The sequence below is a fragment of the Pollachius pollachius genome (assembly GCF_949987615.1).
Source record: "Pollachius pollachius genome assembly, chromosome: 4".
Lineage (NCBI taxonomy): Eukaryota > Metazoa > Chordata > Actinopteri > Gadiformes > Gadidae > Pollachius > Pollachius pollachius.
Window position 1 is genome coordinate 1,335,054 of NC_136937.1, and position 12,489 is coordinate 1,347,542.

The following is a 12,489-nucleotide window of genomic DNA, read 5'->3' on the forward strand; positions in this document are numbered from 1 at the left end:
GTGTGTGTGTGTGCCTGTGTGTGTGTGTGTGCCTGTGTGTGTGTGTGTGTGTGTGTGCCTCCAGCTAAAGAGATGAACCCCGGAGTGGCGGCCATCTCGGCCCTGGCGGTCCTCAGCGTGCTCCTGGTCAGCCTGTTGGTCCTCTTCCTCCTGGTGCTCCGCAAGAAGCACCTCCAGATGACCCGGTGAGCCCACCCTCGGGGCGGGGCTGGCGGCTCGTCCAATGTCGATCGCGATTTCGATTTTAGCGTCAAGCGATCACAAATTTAACATATAAAGTTTTTCGATTTTTTTTTTTTGTTCGATTTTTTTTTTATGCTTTTTTATGTTTTATAGAAGGGCAGAACAGCTGGATACATATCTGTATATTATTTTAGATTGCAACATTTTATTTTTGACCATTTTTGTGTATTTCTTTAAGGCGACATTTCACAGTTCTAAGTTACAATGTTTTTTCTGGGAGAGACATGCTGAATAAATACGACATGTTTTCAAACTCAAAAATAATCGTTTGAATAATGGTGATTTCAATATTGACCAAAATAATCGTGATTACGATTTTTCCCATAATCGAGCAGCCCCACCACACACGCAATGCATTGTGGGAGAAACGATGGGGAAATCTAACACAACAGATGTGTGAGACTTGGCTCATCGGTTTCCTATGCAGCGCACAGATTCGGACAGAGCACATATTATCGCACTCACTACGTTCATATAGTCCTCGTCAATAATGATTGATTTGATTTGGATTTGTTGCAATAGTTTTATCTCTGTTTACTTGTTTGCGCGGTTGAGGACGTCAGGGTTTCGAGCGTTCATTGCCATAAGAGGCTGCTGCCGAGGGCTCCATCGCATGGCGCTGTTGGCTTTGAGTGTTGTGCGCTCGCAGTTGCCGTGGGATAACGTGAGGGAGCTGCAGTGCTACCACGGGTTCCTGGGAATGTGGTGTTACCCCGAGCAACAAACTTTCTACACCTGTACATCTTTCCTATGATTTTTCCCCTGATCTAATCGCTTCATTTCTGAACAACGTTTCACCCTTCGTCCTTATAGTTAACTTAACCTTATTATGTTTTTTGAACTTCCTTCCTGTGTTTTAAATGCAATTTGTAAAAAGGAAGCTGTTTTAACGAGTTAACTGTGGTTTGAACACGCTTCCATCCGCATTTCAATACTAGAGTTGCTGCTTTTCTTCCAGGTGCAGAATGACTAACAAAGCTTTGCATTGCATCTACAGTCCAGGTTATTCAGTTGAAGAAAAGTCTCTTACAATATAATATATGTCGCTCAGTAATGCACAGAAACAAACAAACATGTATTTTCTTTTGAACAGGGAGTGCGGTGCTGAGACTTTTGTCAATTTTGCTTCCTTTGAGAGAGACGGCAAGCTTCCTTACAACTGGTAGGACTTGGCTTTTTGCTGGCATTCATATGTATGGGATAATGTACAGCATGCACTAATGACGCTGTACATTATCCCGCTTATTACACGGCTACTTACTAAAGGAATCAATCATTTGGCACAAGATACATCAACCCAAAAAATCTTTGATCCTAAAATCATTATTTTGATTAATTTGAAACTGATTTTTATTGATAAAAATATATATTGGATTGATTTAAAAATGATTTTATTGATTTTACGGTTGTCCATAGCGACACAGGTCTGCCATTCAGCAATAACAGACCGTACAACTCTGAATTGACCAATCACAATCGAATACACCAAATCAAAGCAGTGTAATAAAACAATGCTCGCCCATTGTTTGTGAAAGGCACAATGTCATAAACATGCTTACCCAGAATCAGATCATAATGTGCATTTACATTTGTCCTCTCTGTACAATTGCCTGTGTTTTTCATTTGTGTTTAAATGTGTTTTGATACAGGGGTGGGGGAGGGGCAGAATAGTCTAGTGATGTCTGGCGACAGACCAAAGGGTTATCCAATGCCAATGTTGTGGTGACATGTGTTTAGACCCCCTCAATGCATAGGATAAAGCCCTCGGTATCTTGGGGGTCCGATCCCGGTCAAGAGATTAGACAGAGGTTATGGGAGTCAGATTAGAGAATCACTGATTCAACATCTGCGCATAAGGTGTTGAAGACTGCAGTACATCCTCCCTCCTTTTTCTTTTTAACGTTCTACCTCATAAATATTTTGTCGATGTTAAAGATTCCCCAGTGTAATAAGGAAGTGAACAATTTTGCATGGTATATTGTTTTAACATAAACAAAAAACGTCAAAATATGATCCAAGACTCATAGAGGGGAAGATAGAAATTCTTTTGACCTGGACACACAGAAATACAGTTCATACCAACGGAGCGTGGAAGGTGCCTAATATAACTGCCAAAGGAGGGCTGGTTAAGATCATTCTCATAATGCTCTCGCCCTAACCTATATCGCTTCAAACAACATATATACATCCAAGTGCTGTTTTTAATTAACGCGGTGCAAGTTTGCCAATCAACACTTGGATTATCTGAGACGCTAGACTATGTTTGTGGGAATCCTGAACTTTGAGTTCAATTGCTTACGATAATGTTATCATGACATTTTTTACAATGAGCCATGATCACATTATATATAATGCATTTGTTTCAACGCAACCTTCCAATCGAATCAAATCGAATCTTCGATAACAACAATAGCCCTAAAAGTTGCCTCCATTCAAAATGCGATCGTTGGTCACTTGCAAGTGCTGCTGTATATAAGTAATACAGCAGCACAGAACACAACCGTACCGCCTTACCCCAGATGAATGTATTTCCATTTAATATTGTATGAGTTATGAGTTCAAGGCCCAGCGGTAGTTCACTGTTGTACGTCACTGTGAGGAAGAGAGAGGCGGGGTGTGAGGGCAGCTGCATGATGCATTAACTGTGTGTTCAGCACTAATTTGTGTACTTCTCCAGCAACTCTACTGCCTCTATACTAACGGAGCACCTTGTTTTGTCCCAACCTGTTGACCTCACCCCCCCCCCCCCCCTCTCCCCTATCACCTCCCTCCATCCCTCCCTTTGGTGTTTATTATTTCATTTATTTATTTGTATTTATTTTTGAACCCCCCCCCCCCCCCCCCCCCCCCCCCCCCAGGCGAAGAAGTCTCTTTGCCTTCCTCACACTTCTGCCATCCTGCCTGTGGACTGACTATCTCTTGGCTTTTTATATTAATCCGTGGTAAGTAAGCAAGCGTTGTTGGCTGAATTCATCGCTGAGATAATTTTTCTTTTGGGGGGGGGCATGTGCCAGTACCGACCAGTTAGACACCTGTTTCACCTGCATGGTTTCAGAACCACCTTAGCTCCCCTCAAACCATGTGACCCAGATCCACCTATCAGATTTGTGGATCCAAAGTTCCAAATCTTGCCCTCCATAGGAGTGATTACAATTGCAGTTACTCAATGCTACAGAACGGTACATGATGTGGTCGTGCCGTGTTTGACGTCACGGTTGAAACATGGAGGTGACCGCTGCGTTCGGTCCTGGGTCTTTTGTCCTGTGTTTGCTAAGCACGTAACTAACGCGGCGAATGTGAGCATTCTACTAACCACCGCTTTGCAACCTCACCTGCATCACACCATCTTTGTTTCTGCTTGTGTGTAATACATCGGGTTAGAGGACTAGTGTGTCGTTGTTTCGGGGGTGTTTGTGTTGTGTTTGTATCCAAAGGTGGAATAGAGTACGGTAGGCATGGTAAAGTGCATGTTTCTAGTTGTTCGACCGGAATTGTCGCCACTCTGTGAATGCAGAAGCATGGGGAAACTTTGATACTGTGCGTGAGGAAACTGCCGAAAAGGTAGACACTGTGAATGAATAATAATGAATATTCTCTGTGAAAAAAGAGTTTTCAGAGGCTGGCAGCTTTCCTAAAACGCTTTGTGTGTTGATATTTTACAGGAGCAAGACAGCTTTGAAGAAACGGAAGCTAACAAGGTAACCAGCGAAAAATAAACCGCGCACTATTTGCATGCTCACATGTGGATCCAGACTGACAGACAGACTGCTGTCTGCTCAAAGGCTGGGGTCCTCTGTTTCAAAGGAACATGTGAACGAGCTACCTAGCTCTGGAGGACAGCCTTTAGCAAGTCTTTAAAGCCAGCTAGTGGGTTAGCATCAAAGTCCTACTAATCCTGGAGATCAAAGATGAGTCGGGGGGGGGGGGGGCATAAAGTTGCATCAGCTTCAATGGAAAATGTGCTTTTATAGCAGCCGGGTTTTTATCCCTTATCCGGGATGAATCGAAATCTATAAAAGGGTTCTCATCCCCATGATATACTTGGAAAATGGGCTGTTGTTTTTGGAATATTATTGTGGGAAACAAGGCATTTCCTGACAGCCATCGTGACCTTTGACCTTTCCGTTTTTATTTCCGTTTTGTCGCGGCAGCCCGGTCCAGCTGGATGACTTTGAGGCCTACCTCAAAGACATGAGCAAAGACACGGCCTACAAGTTCTCCCTGCAGTTTGAGGTAAGGAACTGCCACCCTTTTCAGTTGGTTTTTCCACAGTTGGAAACCCAAGGAAGTGGTTGTCCATTTCCTGCAAAAAAAACTTTCCCTAATTTTCCTTAATTTGACATTTCCTAAAACTGCATAAAAAAAATGAGGCAACACTTAATACAATACAATTATTTAAATTTGATATTTTCATTAGGAGCGTTTGAATGAAGAAATACGGATCTATGTGAGGAATGTTTAAGGCGGTCCTCCCTTTAAACTCTCTGCCTTCCCCTCCATCATCGGTTTTCCCAACAGGAACTGAAGACCGTGGGACTGGACCTGTCACATGACGCAGCCGACCTGCCAATCAACCGGCCCAAGAACCGCTACACCAACATCCTGCCATGTGAGTGAAATTACCGTTCTGCAATAACCAAAACCTTCCGCAGAGTCGCATAAGTTCAAGCATCAGATGCTATTCGTTAGCACAGGAAATTTGATGACAAAGAAATCAACTGATAGTCTTAATTGTTGATCTAAAGCCGGTCCAGATCTCTGATCCTCCCTGAATTCAAAACCTTCCTCTGAAATGTATTGAACCTTCTCGGGGATTGCAGGACTTTTCACTATGGGTATACATCGAAAACATCCTGCTTGGGACAAAATGGCCCCGTTATCCGTACAACCCGGATCTTTCTGGTGATTAAGGTGTTCGACTCCCAGCCAAAAGGTTGCGTGTTCAAACCCCAGCGTCCGCGGTCTAGCTGTAGACATCCTTTAGCAGGACCCTCCCTCTACCTGCCCCTTAATGCCATGGAACAGACCAAATGGTACGACGGTATCGATGTTGACGTTGGTCAAATGTCCTCAGATGATTTCAGCCGTGTCAAGCTCATGTCCTTGCTCAACGACGAGGGAGCTGACTACATCAACGCCAACTACATTCCCGTAAGAGGCCAAGCCCGGCCGCACCATCCTATCAATATCAAGTCGTCACATTATCACATATGTGGCATATTGCATATTATTACACATAATCAATCACACAGACCTGATTGGGGATTTGTAATTGTGTGTGTGTGTGTGTGTGTCTGTCTACGTGTGTGTGTGTGTGTGGTTGCGTCTGTCTGTGTGCGTGTCTGTGTGTCTGTGTGCGTGTGTATGTGTGTGTCCGTGTGTGCATCTGGGCTTGTGTGTTTGTCTACGTGTGTATGTGTGTGGGTGTGTCTGTCTACGTGTCTGTGTGTCTGTGTGTCTGTGTGTGTGTCTGTCTACGTGTCTGTGTGTCTGTGTGTCTGTGTGTGTGTCTGTCTACGTGTGTGTGTGTGTGTGTGTGTGTGTGTGTCTGTCTACGTGTGTGTGTGTGTGTGTGTTTGCGTGTCCCCCTCCCAGGGCTACAAGTCCCCCAGGGAGTACATCGCCACCCAGGGCCCGCTCCCCGAGACCAGGAACGACTTCTGGAAGATGGTCCTCCAGCAGAAGAGCCAGCTCATCGTGATGCTCACGCAGTGCAACGAGCGCCGCCGGGTGAGGTCTCATAGCCCACCTAGCGCACCTAGCCCTGAGCCTAGCGCAACTAGCTCTTAGCCACCCCACCCTAGCGCACCTAGCTCTGAGCCTAGCGTACCTAGCTCTAAGCCTAGCGCACCTAGCTCTGAGCCTAGCGCACCTAGCTCTGAGCCTAGCGCACCTAGCTCTGAGCCTAGCGCATAAGCTCTGAGCATAGCGCACCTAGCTCTTAGCCACCCCACCCTAGCGCACCTAGCTCTTAGCCTAGCATACCTAGCTCTGAGCCTAGCGTACCTAGCTCTTAGCCTAGCGTACCTAGCTCTGAGCCTAGCGCACCTAGCTCTGAGCCTAGCGCACCTAGCTCTTAGCCTAGCGTACCTAGCTCTTAGCCACCCCACCCTAGCGCACCAAGCTCTGAGCCTAGCACACCTAGCTCTTAGCCATCCCACCCTAGCGCACCTAGCTCTTAGCCTAGTGTACCTAGCTCTTAGCCTAGCGTACCTAGCTCTGAGCCTAGTGCACCTAGCTCTGAGCCTAGCGCACCTAGATCTTAGCCACCCCACCCTAGCGCACCTAGCTCTTAGCCACCCCACCCTAGCGCACCTAGCTCTTAGCCTAGCGTACCTAGCTCTTAGCCTAGCGTACCTAGCTCTGAGCCTAGCGCACCTAGTGCTGAGCCTAGCGCACCAAGCTCTTAGCCACCCCACCCTAGCGCACCTAGCTCTTAGCCTAGCGCACCTAGCTCTTAGCCACCCGACCCTAGCGCACCTAGCTCTGAGCCTAGCGCACCTAGCTCTTAGCCACCCCAACCTAGCGCACCTAGCTCTTAGCCTAGCGTACATAGCTCTTAGCCTAGCGTACCTAGCTCTGAGCCTAGCGCACCTAGCTCTTAGCCACCCGACCCTAGCGCACCTAGCTTTCCTCATGGGGTTGGAAGAGACTGTGTTGTGACCGCCTTCAATTGAGGTTTGACCTTCCTGTCAAGTCATTGATTTTGGTTTAGCTCTGAATCCCAGTGACTGTCTCAAAAGGCTTCCCAGACCCACATTAAGCTAACCCCCCCCCCCCCCGCCCCCCTGTCCCTGGTGTGTCAGTGTACGTGTCCGTGCCTGTATCCATGGCGATTCGACTCTCTTGAGTTCCTAACCCGCGGGGTTCGCTCTCTGCAGGTGAAATGCGATCACTACTGGCCCTTCACAGACGAGCCGGTGATGTACGGTGAGGTCAGCGTGGAGATGCTCACCGAGATCGAGTTTCCGGATTGGACCATCCGCAACTTCCGGCTGGGCTACGTGAGTCCGACCGGCGATTTATCAATTAGCCAATCAGGCGATTATCGTGTTCCGCAGTTCCCCTGATGAGGCCGGGAAGTCGGACGAATCCTCATCCGCTCACCGGTACAAACGCTCCAGTCTTATCGGCAGCGTGTTCTGTGGTCCTTCCCGCTCATTAAGACTTCCCGTTGTATCCAAACAATCTGTCCTCAGGATTTAATTCAGCCATAATCTTTTCAATTACCTTCTCAAGGCGCAGGAAGTAGACCCAATCCGCACGCGCTCAGTCCGGCCCCTCAGCGTCCACCAATAAGCTGTGGCTCTGTCCGACTCCATTGAAACGAGTTCAGTGTGCGCTCTGTCGCCCCCCGCAGGCCGACGAGAGCCAGGACGTTCTGCACCTCAACTACACGTCCTGGCCTGACCACGGCGTGCCCACGGTCAACGCCATCGAGAGCATCCTGAGTTTCGTCGAGATCGTCCGCCATCAGGCCGACCAGTCCAAAGACCCCGTGGTGGTCCACTGCAGGTCAGTCCAGAGACCACCCTATCGGACCGCCCTATTGGCCACGCGGAAACACCCAAACCATACGTAGCATTAGCATGCTCAACACAAAAATGGGATTTTATTGGCTTTACACAACATGTGAAGTTATTCATATAAAGTCAAATATATAAAGTCATCATAATGAAACGCATCATTTTTAAGTAAAGGATGTAAGAATACTTAGCATTAGCATGCTCAACACAATGTGACATGGGACTTCATTGCCTTGACGTAATATATAAAGTCAATTAAGTCACATTGCGCAACACAACTATCTGATTTCATTGACTTATTAACAGTTACATTCAGGGCAGTGAAGCAGATGCTTTTATCTAAAGGGACTTACAATAAGTACATTTGTCTGAAGAGAAACAACAATATATCGCTGTCGATACATTAAGGATGTTCATAGAACCAAGTACCAAGCACTAACTATCATTAGGTTAACCCATTCCCTGTATACAGCAAAGATAACTAGGATAATATGCTACATGATGCTAAGTACTGTTTCTCAGTGCAAGGACATACAGCATACAATAAGTGAGTACATTAAGTGTCAGTGACTTATATCATTTAATGAAATACATTATTTTAAGTCAAGGACGTGAGAACACTTCGCTTTTGGTTGAGGTGGGTTTGTTGGGCCACTTAGCCGCGTACTTAAATTTAAGGATGTGATTTAATGGTTAAGGATGTGATTTAATGTTCTGGCGAACAGACAAAGCCCCTCGTTAATGCCGTCAACAACCAGCTGGGAGTCATTTCCTGTGGCGGCTGGGATGACAGCGAGGCAGTTAATTTACAGTAGCAGCTCGGGGATGCTTCCAAGTATCGACAACGCGGCGGCAGCAGAAGTATTGATTGTATCCTGGACGTCCGGTCAAGAACTAGCACCGTTAGCCGCGATGCTAACAGCAGGGACCAAAGGTGTCCATAGTATTTATAGCTACAGTACTGAGCAATCACAATGTCAGCCTTCTGGTTTATCAATTCTGATTGGCTCGGTTTATGTGATCTGATTGGCTGATTTTCTGGGTTCTCATTGGCTAGGGTTATATATTCCAGGCTCCAGGGTCTGATTGGCTGATGTTCATGGTTGTGATTGGCTGATGTTCTGGGCTGTGATCTGCTAATGTTCTGGGCTGTGATAGGCTGATGTCCTGGGTTCTGATTGGCTGAGGGCTATGGGTCCCGGGTTGTGATTCTTCTCGTGGTTATGGATTCCGGGCTCTGATTGGCTCAGGGTTATGAGTCCCGGCTCTGATTGGTTCGAGGTTATGTATCCGGGCTCTGATTGGCTGTTGTGTCTCCTCAGTGCGGGCGTCGGGCGGACAGGGACCTTCATGGCCCTGGACCGTCTTATGCAGCACCTCCGGGAGCACGAGTACGCAGACATCCTGGGCATGGTGTCTGAGATGCGCTCCCACCGCCTCTCCATGGTCCAGACTGAGGTAAGGGGGCGTCGCCCAGTACATTCACAAGACGCCCATTGAGGGTCACATGACATGCCACCAGAGGTGCGTTCAAAGTCGCGAACATAGGCGAACGCTCACGAACGACTTGAAACGTGTTCTGTTCAGCGCGCCGATGTCTTCAAACGTTCGCTAACATAGGCAAACTGTCAGAAGAGGTAGATCTCCGCAGGCAGACATGGATCACGGACTGCAAGAGATGTGCTCCCACATGGAGATTAACATTAATTCCTTTCCTACACATGAAGCAATAGATAAATCGTTTCATATAGCCTATCTACACCCTTACTTCAACTCATCCTAAAATGTGATCTGAACGTGACACCGCAGTAAGTGGGCACAACTTCGGTGACGTAGCCCTCTATTCTTGAATCGTCCGAATTCCTTGTCTGCAGTATGTTTTCTACGAGATCGACAACTTGTAGACCTTCTTCTGTTAACTCGTCAATTATCACGGAGGCTGCAGCTAATACAATGGCCTTTCTTGTCGCCATTTGTTTGTTTACAGTTTAAAACGAACGCTTAGACCGTTGTGGGCAGATTTTCAAAACAGCTTATAAAGGCGTATCACACTCACACCTGGTGGCATGTCATGGGATCGTTAAGAAAAACCCAGTTCATCTTACAACCAGTAGCGGTCGGTTGCTCCTCGCTGATCCGTAACTTCTGTCCTGTCCCAACACCTGAAGTTAAGCTCATAGAACCAGACGTCCAAACTCAGCCCTGCAAAAACTAATTCTGCTCCGCTCTACTAATAAGCCGTATACTCGTGACATCTGGAAAAAATACGATTAACTTACTGGAATATCTGCAACCTAACTACAAAGGGAAAAATGCAAAACAAGTCACGGATCCTGCTTCTGATGGAGCGGATCCTCGGAACGCAACCCGCTGAAGCAGTGGAAGGGGAAATAGATGATGGTGATGTTGAGCCAACATCCCTTTTTAGCTCAAGCCAAACCATACTGATCCAAAAAAGCTATATTGGGAGGGCTATATACTGTGTGTGTGTGTGTGTATTTGTGTGTGTACGTGTACGTTTATGCGTATGTGTGCGTCTGCGTGATTTTCACGTTCACAACCTCTGTGTCACTGCAGTTACTTTACTTTTGCAGTAAGGCGAATAATGAACATTTCTGCTACATGCACAGTTTTCACCAGCTCGTCCCAGAGGAGGATGTCATTATGTTCGGCTCATGTTAAAGAATGGAGAAATGTATGGTCGCCATTTCTTCCTGCATGCAAGATTTGCAGCAAATGTTTAATTTAATAAATAATAAATAGTTTATAAAATGTTGCCATACCACAATTATATTATCTCTTAAATAGTTAATAAGTCATACAATTTTAAAGCATTTTTCGCGTTGTACTTCCACTGCCTGTGGCCGGGTGATTTGGTTATAGGTCAGGAGACAGTATTAATGTATTCCACATTCTAATCATACTTGCAATTCTAAAAGGTCAGCAATGAGAATCACGGTCACTCACAAACCTCCTCATTAAGACCCTCACTGCTCAACCAGTAGAAAGGTTATGGGTCGATGCCCAGTCTACCTCGATGCTCCTTAATGACGCGCATTAGGAATTCACTGCAAGTCTGCTGAATGAATGACGAGTGAATAGCTCCCTGTAAATGGCAAATGGACTGCATTTATAAGGGCGCTTTTCTAACCAGTTGCCACTCGAAGCGCTTTCCAATATTACTCATTAATGCACAAATCCACACACCGACAGCGGTGTCAGCCACGCAGGGCGACAGCCACGCAGGGCGACAGGCAGCTGAGGTCGAGGCGCCTCGCTCAGGGACCCCTCGGCACTTGGCTAGGAGGAGCCGGGGATCGAACCCGGCAACCTTCCGGGTTAACAGCCAACCCGCTCGACCTCCTGAGCCACACGCCGGCCGGAGTGTGTAAGCAGAGCATTAACCCCTTTGCGTGTCGTGTGTCCCCTCTCCACCAGGAGCAGTATGTGTTCATCCACCAGTGTGTGCCGCTCATGTGGAAGCAGAAGAAGCAGCAGTCTATCACCGGCGACGTCATCTACGAGAACGTCAGCAAGACATAGTGTCGCCCCCCCCCCCCCTCCCCCCCAGGGCACGGACAGACGTAGGTACCGCTCCCAAACCTAATTAATGAAGTCTTGATTCGTCATTCAACAGAATACCGTCCTGCGATTGGAAGTTGTTCTAAAGGGATTTGCAACTAGGGAAGGTTTTATTTAGAAATGTCTGAAAAACACGTGAAAATGTCTGTGTTGATTATTTAGCGAAAAGGGGAACACAATGGTAGGGAACATTTAAGTGATTTTACAACTACAAATAGCATAAATAGATAAAATCAATATTGGGTATTGATAACTTATACTGCCTGATCAAAACCTTTTTCCATCTACATGGCAATATCTTACACATTCAAGTCATTAACGTCTGGCTTGACTTGTATGTGTTCTGGACATTCTATCTTATAATGGGGAATGTGCATTACTACATTCACCTCCTGTACGGTTGTGAAAAGACTAGTTTCATTCATACAGTGTTCACATAGCGCTTTGCCACAATAAGCTTTCAATGGGAATTCTATACTTGTGGAAAATTATAGTTTGAAAGTGTAGTTGGCGGGGTGAATCCCTACTTCCTGGAAAAGAATAGGAAACCTTAAGAGGAGATGTTTTCGAATGAGAAGCCCCCCGAGACTCCAGTTAAGCTTGTCCGACCGCACACGTATTTAAAATCCCTCCTCTATTCTCCCACCACAGGATCCTCCTCCTCCTCCTCTTCCTCCTTTGCTTCCAGCTCCTCCTCCTGAGCTTCATCACCACGCCTACAATGTAAAACTCTGCGGCCGCGTCGGAGCGGAGACGTCGGCGACATAAGGCATGCGAAAAAAAAAAAACACAAAACATATTTATATTGTTGATGTTGAACGCATGGGACGGTACTAATGCCTTAACGAGCCGCCGCCGCCGCCAGACTCGTCATCAGCCACCGACCTGACCCCTGACCCCATCAGTGGACTCTCTCATATTGAGAGGGGTCGAGGGGGACACCCTGGGGTGGGGTGGGGTGGGGGGACGTCAAGTGACCACGACGACGCGGTCCGGAGTGAATGTCAAAGCAGATGTCCGGGAGAACGGGGAGGGGAGGGGGGCGTGTTCGGGTCCGAACTCCAGAACTGGGGAACCGGGGTTAGCGGTTAGCGTTTTGTTCGTGTCGTATTTTTCTGTTGTTGTGTCACATCTCAGG

The 12,489-nt window shown here is 47.0% G+C and overlaps 1 protein-coding gene across 1 annotated transcript in view; it reads left to right on the top strand.

Annotated features, from left to right (window-relative positions):
* ptpro (protein tyrosine phosphatase receptor type O) overlaps nucleotides 1–12,243 on the top strand; it is a 55,854-nt gene extending 43,611 nt beyond the window's left edge. Inside the window, exons 15-27 of the mRNA XM_079735613.1 lie at nucleotides 65–185; nucleotides 1,337–1,405; nucleotides 3,102–3,185; nucleotides 3,906–3,941; nucleotides 4,395–4,476; nucleotides 4,762–4,852; nucleotides 5,318–5,394; nucleotides 5,839–5,973; nucleotides 7,125–7,247; nucleotides 7,604–7,758; nucleotides 9,092–9,227; nucleotides 11,208–11,353; nucleotides 12,003–12,243. Coding sequence (XP_079591739.1) covers nucleotides 65–185; nucleotides 1,337–1,405; nucleotides 3,102–3,185; nucleotides 3,906–3,941; nucleotides 4,395–4,476; nucleotides 4,762–4,852; nucleotides 5,318–5,394; nucleotides 5,839–5,973; nucleotides 7,125–7,247; nucleotides 7,604–7,758; nucleotides 9,092–9,227; nucleotides 11,208–11,312 — 1,214 coding nt within the window. The 3' untranslated portion in view covers nucleotides 11,313–11,353; nucleotides 12,003–12,243. The remainder of the gene's footprint in view (nucleotides 1–64; nucleotides 186–1,336; nucleotides 1,406–3,101; nucleotides 3,186–3,905; nucleotides 3,942–4,394; nucleotides 4,477–4,761; nucleotides 4,853–5,317; nucleotides 5,395–5,838; nucleotides 5,974–7,124; nucleotides 7,248–7,603; nucleotides 7,759–9,091; nucleotides 9,228–11,207; nucleotides 11,354–12,002) is intronic.
* Nucleotides 12,244–12,489: the final 246 nt, after the last annotated feature.